General features: G+C 33.4%; 1 protein-coding gene across 5 annotated transcripts in view; it reads right to left on the bottom strand.

Moving 5' to 3' along the window:
• The window catches only part of LOC148618371 (ankyrin repeat domain-containing protein 17-like), a 33,288-nt gene extending 20,974 nt beyond the window's left edge, over positions 1 to 12,314 (bottom strand). For 4 of the 5 annotated variants that reach the window (XM_088577221.1, XM_088577220.1, XM_088577224.1 and 1 more), the window contains exons 1-8: positions 11,986 to 12,294; positions 10,057 to 10,210; positions 8,177 to 8,333; positions 7,488 to 7,638; positions 6,822 to 6,978; positions 5,241 to 5,474; positions 2,811 to 2,953; positions 1,752 to 1,941 (exon numbers count right to left, since the gene is read on the bottom strand). In XM_088577221.1, coding sequence (XP_088433347.1) covers positions 1,752 to 1,941; positions 2,811 to 2,953; positions 5,241 to 5,474; positions 6,822 to 6,978; positions 7,488 to 7,638; positions 8,177 to 8,333; positions 10,057 to 10,210; positions 11,986 to 12,162 — 1,363 coding nt within the window. In that variant the 5' untranslated portion in view covers positions 12,163 to 12,294. Of the gene's footprint in view, positions 1 to 1,751; positions 1,942 to 2,810; positions 2,954 to 5,240; positions 5,475 to 6,821; positions 6,979 to 7,487; positions 7,639 to 8,176; positions 8,334 to 10,056; positions 10,211 to 11,985 lie in introns of all 5 variants that reach the window. The other variant, XM_088577222.1, reaches the window with a different exon arrangement.
• Positions 12,315 to 12,537: the final 223 nt, after the last annotated feature.

Raw genomic sequence — 12,537 nt, 5'->3', positions numbered from 1 at the left:
TACAAATCAAATTTTAGTTAGTATGTACCTATTGATCTCAATTATTACATTACTGGTTATTGAAACGTTCCATCCAACAAGTTGCATCCAATGTAAAGCAAAGTTATGCAAGTTTTAGATTGCCATCCTATGGTAAATACGTCCTTAACTTCAGAACAATGGGCCATATCGAACTTAATATACTAAGTACCATGCAAACATGAAAGTGAATGGAGACAAAACAGAGATAAATTCAAGTCTGCATACTTATCGACATTTTTATAATTTGTCAAAAATCATATTGGCCAGGTATTTTTTGCTAACTTAAACTATAAAAATAAGTATTTAGGCTTGCTTGAACACTCTGTATCTACTATTAAAAGCAGCTAAGTAATAGAAAAAAATAAATCATCACTTTTAGTTTTTCAAGGCCAAAAACTCCTGTTATTAATTATCAAACAATTTGGAATAATACCTCTTAAAACTGAACATATTATCAGAGAAAATTTTTATTGACAAGTAAACAACAAATCATGACTGATGGAAAAATTTAAGAACCTTAGTGAATGCGCTCACATACCCCACACATCGCAATGTTGGATACTCAAGTAACTTTGTTCATAAGAGAAATACATGTAAAAGGAACCTGATAAAAAAGAGGAATGAGGAAGTTTTTTTTCAGGCTTTAGACCTTTATCTTCTAACTAAATTCTGTTATTCAAAATGGTAGTTTCATCTCCAGACTGTGATTTCTTCAAGTTTAGTTAATCCATAATAAATATCACTGTAGCAAAACAAAATGTACACTTGACCTGTAACTTATGGTGAACTTATATACCAAAAATCATGTCATTTCTGTGAATTAAGAAAAGTTCAAGGCTTTTAATTTCGGTACTTTTGGTAAAATCATCAAAGCAGAATCAACTACATACTTGTCTTGTAACTTATCATGGTGAATTTATGTAGTAAAAATCATGTCAATATCTGCAAACATTTAGAAAAAAAACTTGTGAAACTGTTATTTCTGTTAATTTTGCTAAGTTCAAGGCCTGTAATTTTGGGAAAAATCATGAGCAGAACAAAAATTAAACTGGACCTGTAACTTATCATAGTGAACTTATATACCAAAAATCATGTCAATATCTGCAAGAGTTTAGAAAAAAAAAAAAAACAGAAAACGTTTTTTTCTGTGAATTTTGCTAAGTTCAAGGCCCGTAATTTCGGTAAAAATCATCAAAGCGGAACGAAAGTTAGTCTTGACCTGTAACTTATCATGGTGAAGTTATATACCAAAAATTATGTCAATATCTCCAAGCGTTTAGAAAAAAAAAGTCTGGAAAAAAAATTTTCTGTGAATTTTGCTAAGTTTAAGGCAAGTAATTCCGGTAAAATCATCAGAGCAGAACAAAACGTACACTTGACTTGTTACTTATCATGGAGAACTTATATACCAAAAATCATGTCAGTATCTGCAAGTGTTTAAAAAAAAAGTTATTTCTGTGAATTTTGCTAAGTTCAAGGTCCGTAATTTCGGTAAAAATCATTGGAGCAGAACAAAAGTCAAACTTGACCTGTAACTTACCGTGGTAAACTTGTATACCAAAAATCATGTCAATTGCTCCAAGCGTTTAAGAAAAAGTATGAAAAACTGAAGATGGACTGATGGACGAGTCAAAAACATTATACCCTTAAAAAATATAAAAATTCATATACATATATGTAGTTTAAATGGGCTTGATCTTTAAGTAGAGAAGCATTAACAGAAAATTTACCATGGGCTAGTAGAAGAGCTACCATTTCTTCATGTCCTTCTCTAGCAGCTTCCATTAATGGTGTGTAACCTTCATCATTAACCTCCTCTAAATTAGCCCCACGTTCAATCAACAAGCTGGCTAACTCAACATGGCCTCCACAGGCAGCAAGGGTGAGTGGAGACTCAAAGCTGTCTGCTGGCATGTTCACCTAAAATTCATGCGACAAATTGGATTTTAAATATGCATTAACAGTATTTTTACTTTTTTAAACAAGACAATTTCTATTCAAGGGCTTATTCCCTGAAATGCCAAACCTCAATCATTATAATGCAAACAGTCATTTGAACTTGACCATTTTTTTTAAATCATTTTCCACCTTGGTTTCAAATGTTTCCATGATCGAACTTGATTGGTATAATTCAACTACTCTGTGATTTCCCTTAAACTAAAATGTCAGAGTAGTTGATTGCTAGTGGCAATGACTGGTTAAAAGTTTCATAGTACTGATGGGACCAGTATACATTACCATAAATTTCTTTAGGTTTTTTTTGTGCAAGAAATTATGATATGACAAGTAAAATAAATTTCATGCATCTCCAGGAATATTGAGACTATTAAAATGAAATAACAACTTTTTCTTCATGGGATGTCCATTGATAATGTTTAGAGAGCAAGACTTCATTTTACATGCAATGGGCATCCAGCTACCACTTAAATTTGATGACTGTGTTGCTCATAGCATTCAGTATAAATTTATTATCCCAAACACGAAAAAAATATTCAAGAAGCCTTTCAAACAAATATATTGAATCTGATCCAAATATAATGGAGTGCAAACCTTTAGTCACCTTGGCAACACATGTAATGGGAGCTACAATAACATATGATATGAAGAATACATGTATTTTTCAATCAACTTAATATTTATAAACACAACCTCAAAATAATATACATTAGGTGAGGTGCAAATATAAATATGTTCAATAGTCATCCCTTAAGCCTGAAGGCTTTCCTTTCATTTATTGGTGAGAAATTCCTACCATTCAAATAAAACTTCTCTAATTTGCTCACATTTACCTGTGCACCACTGTCAAGCAGCAACCTGGCTACTTCTACATGTCCATCCATTGACGCCTCCATCAAAGCAGTATGCATTTCATCTGTCTTGTGTTCTTGGTCAGCTCCAGCTTCTAACAGAAACTTAACCATCTCAAGATGTCCTAAAGAAAGAAAATCATTTAAAATGAATTTATTGCATATCCTGGCATAAATACATACAAAGGAAGTATGTGATTCAAGTTTGTTTTTGTCTGCAAAACATACATATGTCTCCCTCTGTCCCACAAACTGTTCTGAGCAGATATGAAAGCTATGCAGGTAAAGAAATGGCTTCCTTACTATAGATTATTTTAAGTATGAATATCTATCAGTAAGTTATATCATAATATACTTCTTGGATATTGCAAAGGCCTCTTTACAATTCTTTTGTAATACCTGAAATTTTTTTTTAAATGGAGTTATGCTGACAAGGTAATTTATGAGGATTTTTTAGCAAATTTCTTAGTTCAAAGGGATATAACCCCTACAAAAATCAGGGGATAGAAATTTCCTGATCAAATGCAAAACTAGATATGGTGCTCTTGCTACATACCATGTTTCCTTAAATTTGGTTCAATTGTTTCTGAGGATTTGCATTGACAAGGTAATTTATAAGGATATTTGGCGAAGTTAAAAGTTCAAAGGGCATAACTCCTACAAAAATAAAAGAACAGCGTTCCAATGTCCCCCATGAAAAAAGTGCGGAAAACTTTAATTTCACTCAAATTTTCTGGAAGTCTGAAGGCCATCACTTCCATAAAAATCAATCAACCGTAACCGGTCAAACTTAATCTGTAACTTCTCATAGTAAGACTACATACAAAAGACATAACCAATAGGTAAAAGCATTACAAAAAAAAGTGCGAAAACACGTTAATTCACTAAAATTTTCTTAGTCCAAGGGCCATAACTTCCGTAAAAATTAATCAACCATAACCAAAGTCCAACTCGATCTGTAACTCTTCATAATAAGGCCACATACCAAAAACTAACTTATTTGGTAAAAGCATAAGAAAAAAAGTGCTGAAAACACAGACGGACAGATGAACGGAAGCCTGGCATTTCCACACCCCTTTGCGACACGTCATGGGGAATAATTAAAGGATCAAAATTCCCTGGTAATATGCACAATTACATATGATGTTTTTGCTACATACTATAGTTTCAGAGGAGTTGCACTGACAACTTGACTAGGTAATTTATGAGGATTTTTGGCAAATTTCAAAGTTCAAAGGGGCATTACTCCCAACAAAAATATACAAAGGGGATAAAAATATGCACAACTAAATATGATGTTCTTGCTACATACCCAGTTACATAAAAAATTGATTCAGTAATTTCAGAGGAGTTGCGCTGACAAACGTTGTGAAGGACATACGGACAGAGAGACAGATGGACATGTCAAAAACATTATGTCTCCCAACTAAAGTAGGGGAGACATAATTAGCTAAAATTTTACGAAAATGCCAATTCTTTTGCCCCATTAGTCCCTATTCCAAAATGGTTAGGGCCATAACCCGTAAACCAATGAAAAACTTCTTTTTGTGATGTGGAATCTTCTTGAACTACTTAATTAACATTCATACACATTAACTGAGTTATTGCTCATAAACAGCAGAAATGTCTGCTTTTGTTGCTTAATCTTTGTCCGTTGATATTCATTTGTTTGATATTTTGCCGCAACCTTGGTTTTCTTTTACCTTACTTAACACGATCCACTTTAAGTATATGTTGTCCAAATAGTCACAAAGTAAAAAAAATTATTAAAAAAACATCAAAAAGTTAAAAATAAATACCAATTTCGGGAAAATATGATTAATTTTGAAAGCGTGGCAAAGAGTGTTTACTCTTATGCATATTGTTTCACTATGAAACCAGGAAAACACTTATCTAAATTTGTTGTATTGCGCAAGTCAAGGATAGATTTTTTATTCAAAAGAATGTAATTTGTTTATTTATTGTGGTTCAGGCTTTCAGATTGGTCATCATCTGTTTGATTAAAGCAGTGTAATAAAAGACTTACAAACATTCATACACATTAACTGAGTTATTGCTCATAAACAGCAGAAATGTCTGCTTTTGGCCCCTTAATCCTCTACAGTAAAGGTCATAACCCCACATATTAACCAAGCCTATATTTGTGTGATACGAGACCTTACAGTACAAATTCATAGCAATCAATACAGTTATACTCAATTTATATGTTAAATTTAAAAATTTTGCTTGATTTTTTTCCTTTATTCCTTAATGGTTAAGACATACCACATACCCCACCCCCCCCCTCCACCCCCGCCAAAATCAATATCAACATCCCACTTGTAATATTATACTTTGTTACAAAATAATACATAAGATCAATAAACTAAAACACAGACAATGATGACATATAAAAATTAAACAAATAATAACCTTTGTAACAAGCAAGAGTAAGTGCGCTCTCCTTGAATTCATTTGAATGGGTGTTAATTCCTGCTCCAGCATTAAGTAGAATTCTGGCAACACCAACATGCCCTGCACTTGCTGATTCCATTAAAGGAGTATGGCCATTCTCATTGTGCTGTTCTACATTGGCACCAGCTTCAATAAGAACTTGAACAACATCTTCATACCCACCACAGGCAGCATAATGGAGAGGAGTATTTCCTGTAATAAAGAAATAGTTGTGTTAGATCATGAACATCCAACAAACAAGTCATTCTCATGTCCAACATAATTTGAAAGCTTCTTTAGAACCTAATTTCACAATGTCAACAATAAAGTTGAAATTTGCAGTAAGTATATATACATGTATAATAAGACAGGACCCATAACATATCTGAACTTGCATCATCATCTTTTATTTGTAAGCACATAAATATCTTTAATATATGTATAAACACTTCGTAAAAACAAAACAGTGATACAGTTCATAGCTCACCCTACCCTGCAACTTGGGTGAAATAGTTGCCCTTTAATTTTTAGACATCACCAAAAATGGTAATTTTACACATATTAGCAGTACTCTGTGTTATCTTTCTTCCAATAACAACTCTCGTCAAAATACTGCTAAAAGAAAAGAACCATCCTAATCTCTGGCGATGTCTGAAAACGACAGTGTCACATGTCACTTTTAACAGTGTTTAAGAATGGCGCTTCTGGGTGACTTCGGTGAAATAGTCGCCCTGTGGTCACTCACTTTGCCCTCAGATGACACTAAAAGTGAAGTGTAGCTGCCCTTTCATTTTCAGACATCGCCCATGATTCAGACTATACTCCATCTTTTAGCAGTATTATGATCAGAATTTTCTCTCTTCTGATAACAATTCAAACAAAATGGCACCCATTACAAAATGAATTGTAAAAATCTTTAAATATTTGGTTACAAGCAAGTATTTTAATTAGTTTTTCATTTAAGACAGGATACGGAAAGAAAAATATGCAATTAACAGATTTTCAATGTTTAAATGGGACAGATTTTTTTAACATGTCTAATTAGATTCCTGCCATAATGTCGACTGAAATGAAATATATAATGTTGTAAAAACAAAGTTCTTTACAAAACTGAGATTTTTCACTAACGATGTAATGTTGTTTTACCCATTTAGGTATATTATCAAGAAAATTTAGAAAAATATTCAATTATGCAATAAAAAGAATTTCTTTATATGGATAAAATGGGAAATGTTAATGTTCTTTGAGCTTGTATGCAATTAACAGGTATGCAATATAGTGGGATCAACTGTAAAAGAAAATAAACATAAAAATGGCAATTTATATTGTGTGCATGTAGGTAACATTTAACACATATAATTTTAAAGAAGCATTAGTGAATCATACACTTTGTGTTCACTTCTCCCTGACCACTTCCCACTTCTCTCTAGTGTCTTTCTGAAAAATGAGAACTTAAGTCCTAAAAACCCACAACTTCACAAGCAAAATAAATTTTTAAATTTGGAAGATTACTAACAAAATTAATTTGATGTTATTTATGGACAAGATACAGAAAATTACCATATTTACCAGCTGAAGACTGGGCATTAACATCAGCTCCATGAGAAATGAGAAGTTTGACGATATCAACATAGCCTCCACTGGCAGCCTCCATTAATGGTGTACAGTCACCTTTAATGCCTCTGTCTTCCACATTTGCTTTCATTGCAAGAAGAACCTGAATATTTACAATATAATACTCAATATGGTACATCTTAAATTTCTGTAAGTGAACTTCTGAGATGGTTTTCTCAATAAAATCATTTTACTTTGAATTCTAGAAAACATATATCACAAATTACCTCTCAGGCAACATCAATTAAATTTATGAAATTAGAATTCTTTTTAATCAAAAATTGCTTATAACAAAAATAAATGATCCACAGGCAATGAACGATACAGACATCAAAACCTGAACATAACATGCAAATAAAGACACTTTACCTTAGCTTGACATATCTCTTCTGTATTACAATAAAATATTCAGATGCATAGTTTCTGAATATGAGTGAGTGTGATAAATGACCTTATTGCTCTGGTAGGTCATCGGAAAAAAGGCAAAAAGTTCACAAATAAAATCTTTACTGACATTTTCTTTTCTATTCATTAGAATAAAAAAGCTGCTATAAAAAGTTTTTTGGATACCATCTGGTTCATATAAGACCATGAACAGAAAATAAGAAATACCTGAGCAAGTTCATAATATCCTGCAGAACAAGCTAATGACAGTAGACTCTCTCCTTCTTCAGTAGTTTCATGGACACTACCACCTTCATGGAGAAGCTTTCTAACAGTAGGCACATCCCCATCACTACATGCTTCAGCAAGAGATCTACATCTGTTCAATAAAAAAATCATGTTGGTAAGTTTTTTTAAGTTAAAATTTGCTGCCAGTTGCTGACAAAGTTACTAAAATATATCAGAATCATTAGATGTCGATACAATGTTAATTAACAAGTCTGATTCAGTTTCTAAGACTTCAAATAAAATAGCTAACACTAAGATTTTGTTTTAAACCTTGTTTCAGTACCATGACTGACCTGTTATGTTCAGTTACTTACAGTAGTTTAATACAGAGTTAAATAAAATAATGATTTCCTGTGTACTGGGGAAAAAAAGTTGGTTAAGAGATGTCAAAAACTTTTTCATGTTGGCCAAACAATGGGTCCTACCAACATTGACAATTGGTAGGACCCATCAAATCTGACCCGACCAACTTTTTTCTATGATTTTTACTATATACAAATACTAATCAATGATTAAGTCTTCAAAAGTTTTTAATTTGTCACAGTTCGATCAGTGTAAGGGATTTTGACAACTCTAGTTAATTTTAAATAACTTAAATTTTTCTATCTAGTAGCATAAATCCAACAAACCCTTCTGCACCAGCTATCTGTCCTTGTTGTTCAGCTCTCATTCGGTGTAATGCTTGGGCAGCTTCATCTAATGCACAGCTGACAGATGATGTCAATTTCCTCAGAACTTCAGGATCTGTCAATGCTTTGCCATCTGCAGTTGATAATTTACCAATACCTGAAAAAAAAAAAAAAAATTCAGAAAAAAGATCATGCTAATGTTTATCAATATAACTCATACACACAATAAAACATCATCAAACAAATTGTAATCAAAGTAGTAAGAAACAGCAGATCATATAGTAGTCACTATCAAGCATCTAACTTGTTACTATAGATTTATCATCATCTACAAAACAATCATTTGGAAACAACGATCTCTAAATCATTTAACAATTTGAAATTTCTTCTCTTGTGCTTGAATAAAAAGCCGCAACCAGTGAAATTAAGTTGCATAAAATTTATATCATGATGAATTGCTAATGGAAGCACTTATATTTACTTAACAAAGAGCAAGCTTCACATGCTAATGTACCAATTCAAACAGAACAAATATGACTTAATGTTGCAAGAATTTCTGCCATATTGCATTGAATCGAAAATCTACTTGTTTTTCATGCAAGTGCTTTTTCAGAATCCCAATATTGTGCAGATGTTGGTCGAAATAGCATACCTAATAACCATTGGATCTGTTCTTGTGGGATTATCCTCATGGGGAAAGTTTTTTTTTAATAAAAGCAAATGTTTCATGTAAAAATTCACTTGTCTTAAATTTATTCTATAATAAGCAATTATTTTATTACAGTGACCTGTGTCAACATATATGATAATTATGTTACACTGAATCAGTACATTGTATAATGTCCGGCCCTTTGGACATATAAGCCACCTTACAATTTGACCATTTAATATAAGTGGGAGATTGCAATTTTTTCATTGATTTGGGGGAGTTTCCCATAATGTGAGAAAGTTTACAGATATGAGTTAGTTGCCCAACTATGAGTTTAACTACCTTTACATTCAGGAATAAGTTAAGAATTTATGATAGCAAAGAAAAGATATACATATTAACTGGCATTAAGCCCCCTTCCCTCAACCACAAAAAAGGAATGCACTTGAAAACATTGCTATACTGTACTGCAATTAACAACTTAACTATTTACTGGAGTCTACCAAGACATGATTTCAGATGGCAAAAATTTTAACAGGGGGCAAATATGAAAGTAAATGTACTATAAAAAAAACAGTACTATTCATCTGAATTACTTGATTGTTTGGGTAGGTAGACTACATTTATACAACCATGGAAAAGTCAAGATAATTTAAAAAAATTTAAAACAAATATGTTGTTTGATGTATGTAGTCTTATCATTGGTTGTGTTAACTGTGCACTGAATATAACAAAACCAAATTTAACTCAGTTAAAGATGCTGTCTTAGGAGACTTTTATGCATGTCAACCAGGCCTTTCATTAAGAGGCTGTACCAGGTACTTTTAACCTTCTAAACTACTGAAAGGTACCTCCAGAATTTTTAAATTTCATACATTTTTATTAAACACAATGATGAAAAGTACCTCCTACAAAACTAAAGGTACCTACATTGCAAAAAAAAATAATAATGAAACTCCTGGTCAACACTTTATTTTCATAAACCTTACTGTAACTTTTAGTTAGACAATAGCATCAAGATATTTTCCTAACCTTTCATATAAATTTTTTTTTATAGTGATTTTAATAACCAAAGAAAGGATGGGCAGACATCCCTGTCATTTATTCCCCCAATCAAGTTCTAAAAATAGCTCATTAAAAAAGTACATGCTTGCACCTTGCACACATAAATAGCTGCTAATGAAGATAGCCTACTATCTATCATAATTCATTGTAAGAAAATCTATCTTACCAGCTGCTTCAAGCAAAGCCTCTAGTCTGGCATGGGTCTCAGGATCTATTGAAGGAATGTTAGCACTTTCCATACCTTCAGGTGATAACAAGAATTTCGAAGGCTCCAAATCCTGATCCTCATCTATTTCATTATCCATTATAAATGATCCAATCTAAAAATAGATAAGTAATAATACATTAGTTTTTGTAGGCTGAAATACTAATAAGAAAGTTGGAAATCTATTTCCAATGTGTGTGAAACATGACAAATCTTACAATAGTTATTTTCAGAGATTGTCTCTATCATCTCATGTTTTATAAAAATCAGCAATTACTTAATGAATATGGGTGAAAGTCAAAAGTTTAAGATCCAGTGTTTATATTTGACACTACACAATCCTGATAAATAATTTAAATACTTTAAGGGTTATTTATAAGAATGTGATGGATTTACTCCACATTCAAATGAAGAAAAAGTTATCATACTGTAAAATCAGACAAAGATAAATAGGAAAGTTGAATGTTGCTTTCAAACCTGTAGTCATGACCTATTAATGCAGAAATATGTCAATCAAAATCCTCCCTTTCTGAGTTCTAGGCCTGACTAAAACTTCAAATTTTGTCAATCAGATTTCGAAGGTGTATAATGTGTATAGTAGCCTGTCTAACCAAGTTTTTAGAACCTTGCTAAACTGAAGTTTGTTTGTTTGTCCGAGCAGCAATATTTCAGACGATAAACATGAAATGATGAAATGAAAAAGGGATGGGACACAAGGACAATGGGGTTGACAAATTTTGATTGCCACTGGAAATTGGGAGAGGTGGGTAGGGTCAGGCAATTTAGCCTCCTGTGGCGGAGCCCTATGGTTCCTACTCTCGGAGAATACCACAGCAGGGTTCTTTAACGTGCGAGGAACATGGCATCTTTCCCAACACAGTGCACCACTATGGTTTGCGGTCAGGTTTTCCGTATTATAGCCTGACAACCCCAGCATGTAACACGCCAGGGGTACCCCATTCTACCACCTGGGGCACACATCCCAGTTCCTCTGTGGGCAGAGCACCCTAGCCCCAAGCTAGCATTTTGAGCACTATTTAGTCGCCTTTTACGACAAGCTTAGCGCTATTGCAGGCCTATTCTTTTAAAACCGGACCTGCACGGGGTGCTAAACTGAAGAACTGCACACCTTTACATTCTCTTCTATTACATATAGCTAAATGCTGACATACCTCAACAAAATGAAAGGATTTGAGTTCTCACACAACATGTAAGCAGAAATATAATGAGAATAGGTATGGTGTATGTGTCAAAAGAGTCAACAACCCCACCGGGATGAAAAAGTCAGCCCAAGGCCACCCATTTGTCTTCAATGAATGACGAGAAAATCCTCAAACCACAGGGCTGGTTGCAGCTGGCCCTAAAACATCACTATACACAGGTACAGCGAAGGAGTTGCCCTTATATACTCAAGTAACACAAAATAAAAACTAAAGGTGAAAACAAAGAGACATACAAGTTTATAAGAATAATGTAAAACAACATTACGCAAGTTGTACCCAAATAAACTGATAAGACTACTGAAACATTAGAAAAATCAAGAATAATTGTAATTGTACACTGACAGTCAGCAGAACATGGTACTGGTAGTTCATTATGAATATTCTTAACTAATGCACAAAGAACATTGTTTCACTAAAAAATAACACTATGGTTCCAAGGCATATAAACATGCACTCTATTCAACAATATGGCATGTCTTAAATGTCAAAGAACTCAATTCAAGGCATAAATTATTGGTTTTGTGGCAATATTGAATTTTTCTCTGGTAATCATGGATTCTCGGGTCACATGTTCCGGATAACCAATGGCTTCCTGTCCCTAATTCTAGTCACATAATTTCAATTTGTGACACATTTAAATGAGATCAAATCAAACTTTCATACATACATCTGAATTATCGTCGTCGTCGCTCGCGGATATGTCGGGTCCAAATGTTGATTGAGCGGTTGCTGCATTGTCAGACTTCTCTTCGGATGACGACCCCGTCTGACTGCCTTGCTCGATTTCAACGGTTCGTAATTGACTGTTTTCATCTGGTTTGTCGTCTTGATTACCATTCTGCATTTCTGCGGTCAAATAAACAGAACAAATTTGTTTAAGTCAACGTCAGTAGCACTAATGTAATGATCTTTTACCGTTTCATAAACTCATGCTAAGTTGCCACCTTGACCGCCATTACAAATGTACCATCAAAAAGCCCGGATGAACTGATGTGCGCAGGAGCAGACAACTATGACAATGAGCTAGATGACGTTCTGTGCAGCTTATTTTGCCTTTTTTTCCTAAAGCTCCAAACACTTTCGCAAGATCTTTTGGGGAATATTTCGATCTCGGCTTTATATGGAGTTTGAGAGTCAAATTATGTTGTTAAGATTCAAAACAAATTGTTGAGGAATGTATATGGTATTTTTTCCAGTTTGCGTTTTTTCGTAGGACTTA

The sequence above is a fragment of the Perna viridis genome, chromosome 4, assembly GCF_037379345.1.
Source record: "Perna viridis isolate PV_CMFRI_1.1 ecotype Kerala chromosome 4, ASM3737934v1, whole genome shotgun sequence".
In the NCBI taxonomy this organism is placed as follows: domain Eukaryota; kingdom Metazoa; phylum Mollusca; class Bivalvia; order Mytilida; family Mytilidae; genus Perna; species Perna viridis.
The sequence above is the reverse complement of the archived record's forward strand: the minus strand, read 5'-3'. Positions and strand labels throughout refer to the sequence as shown.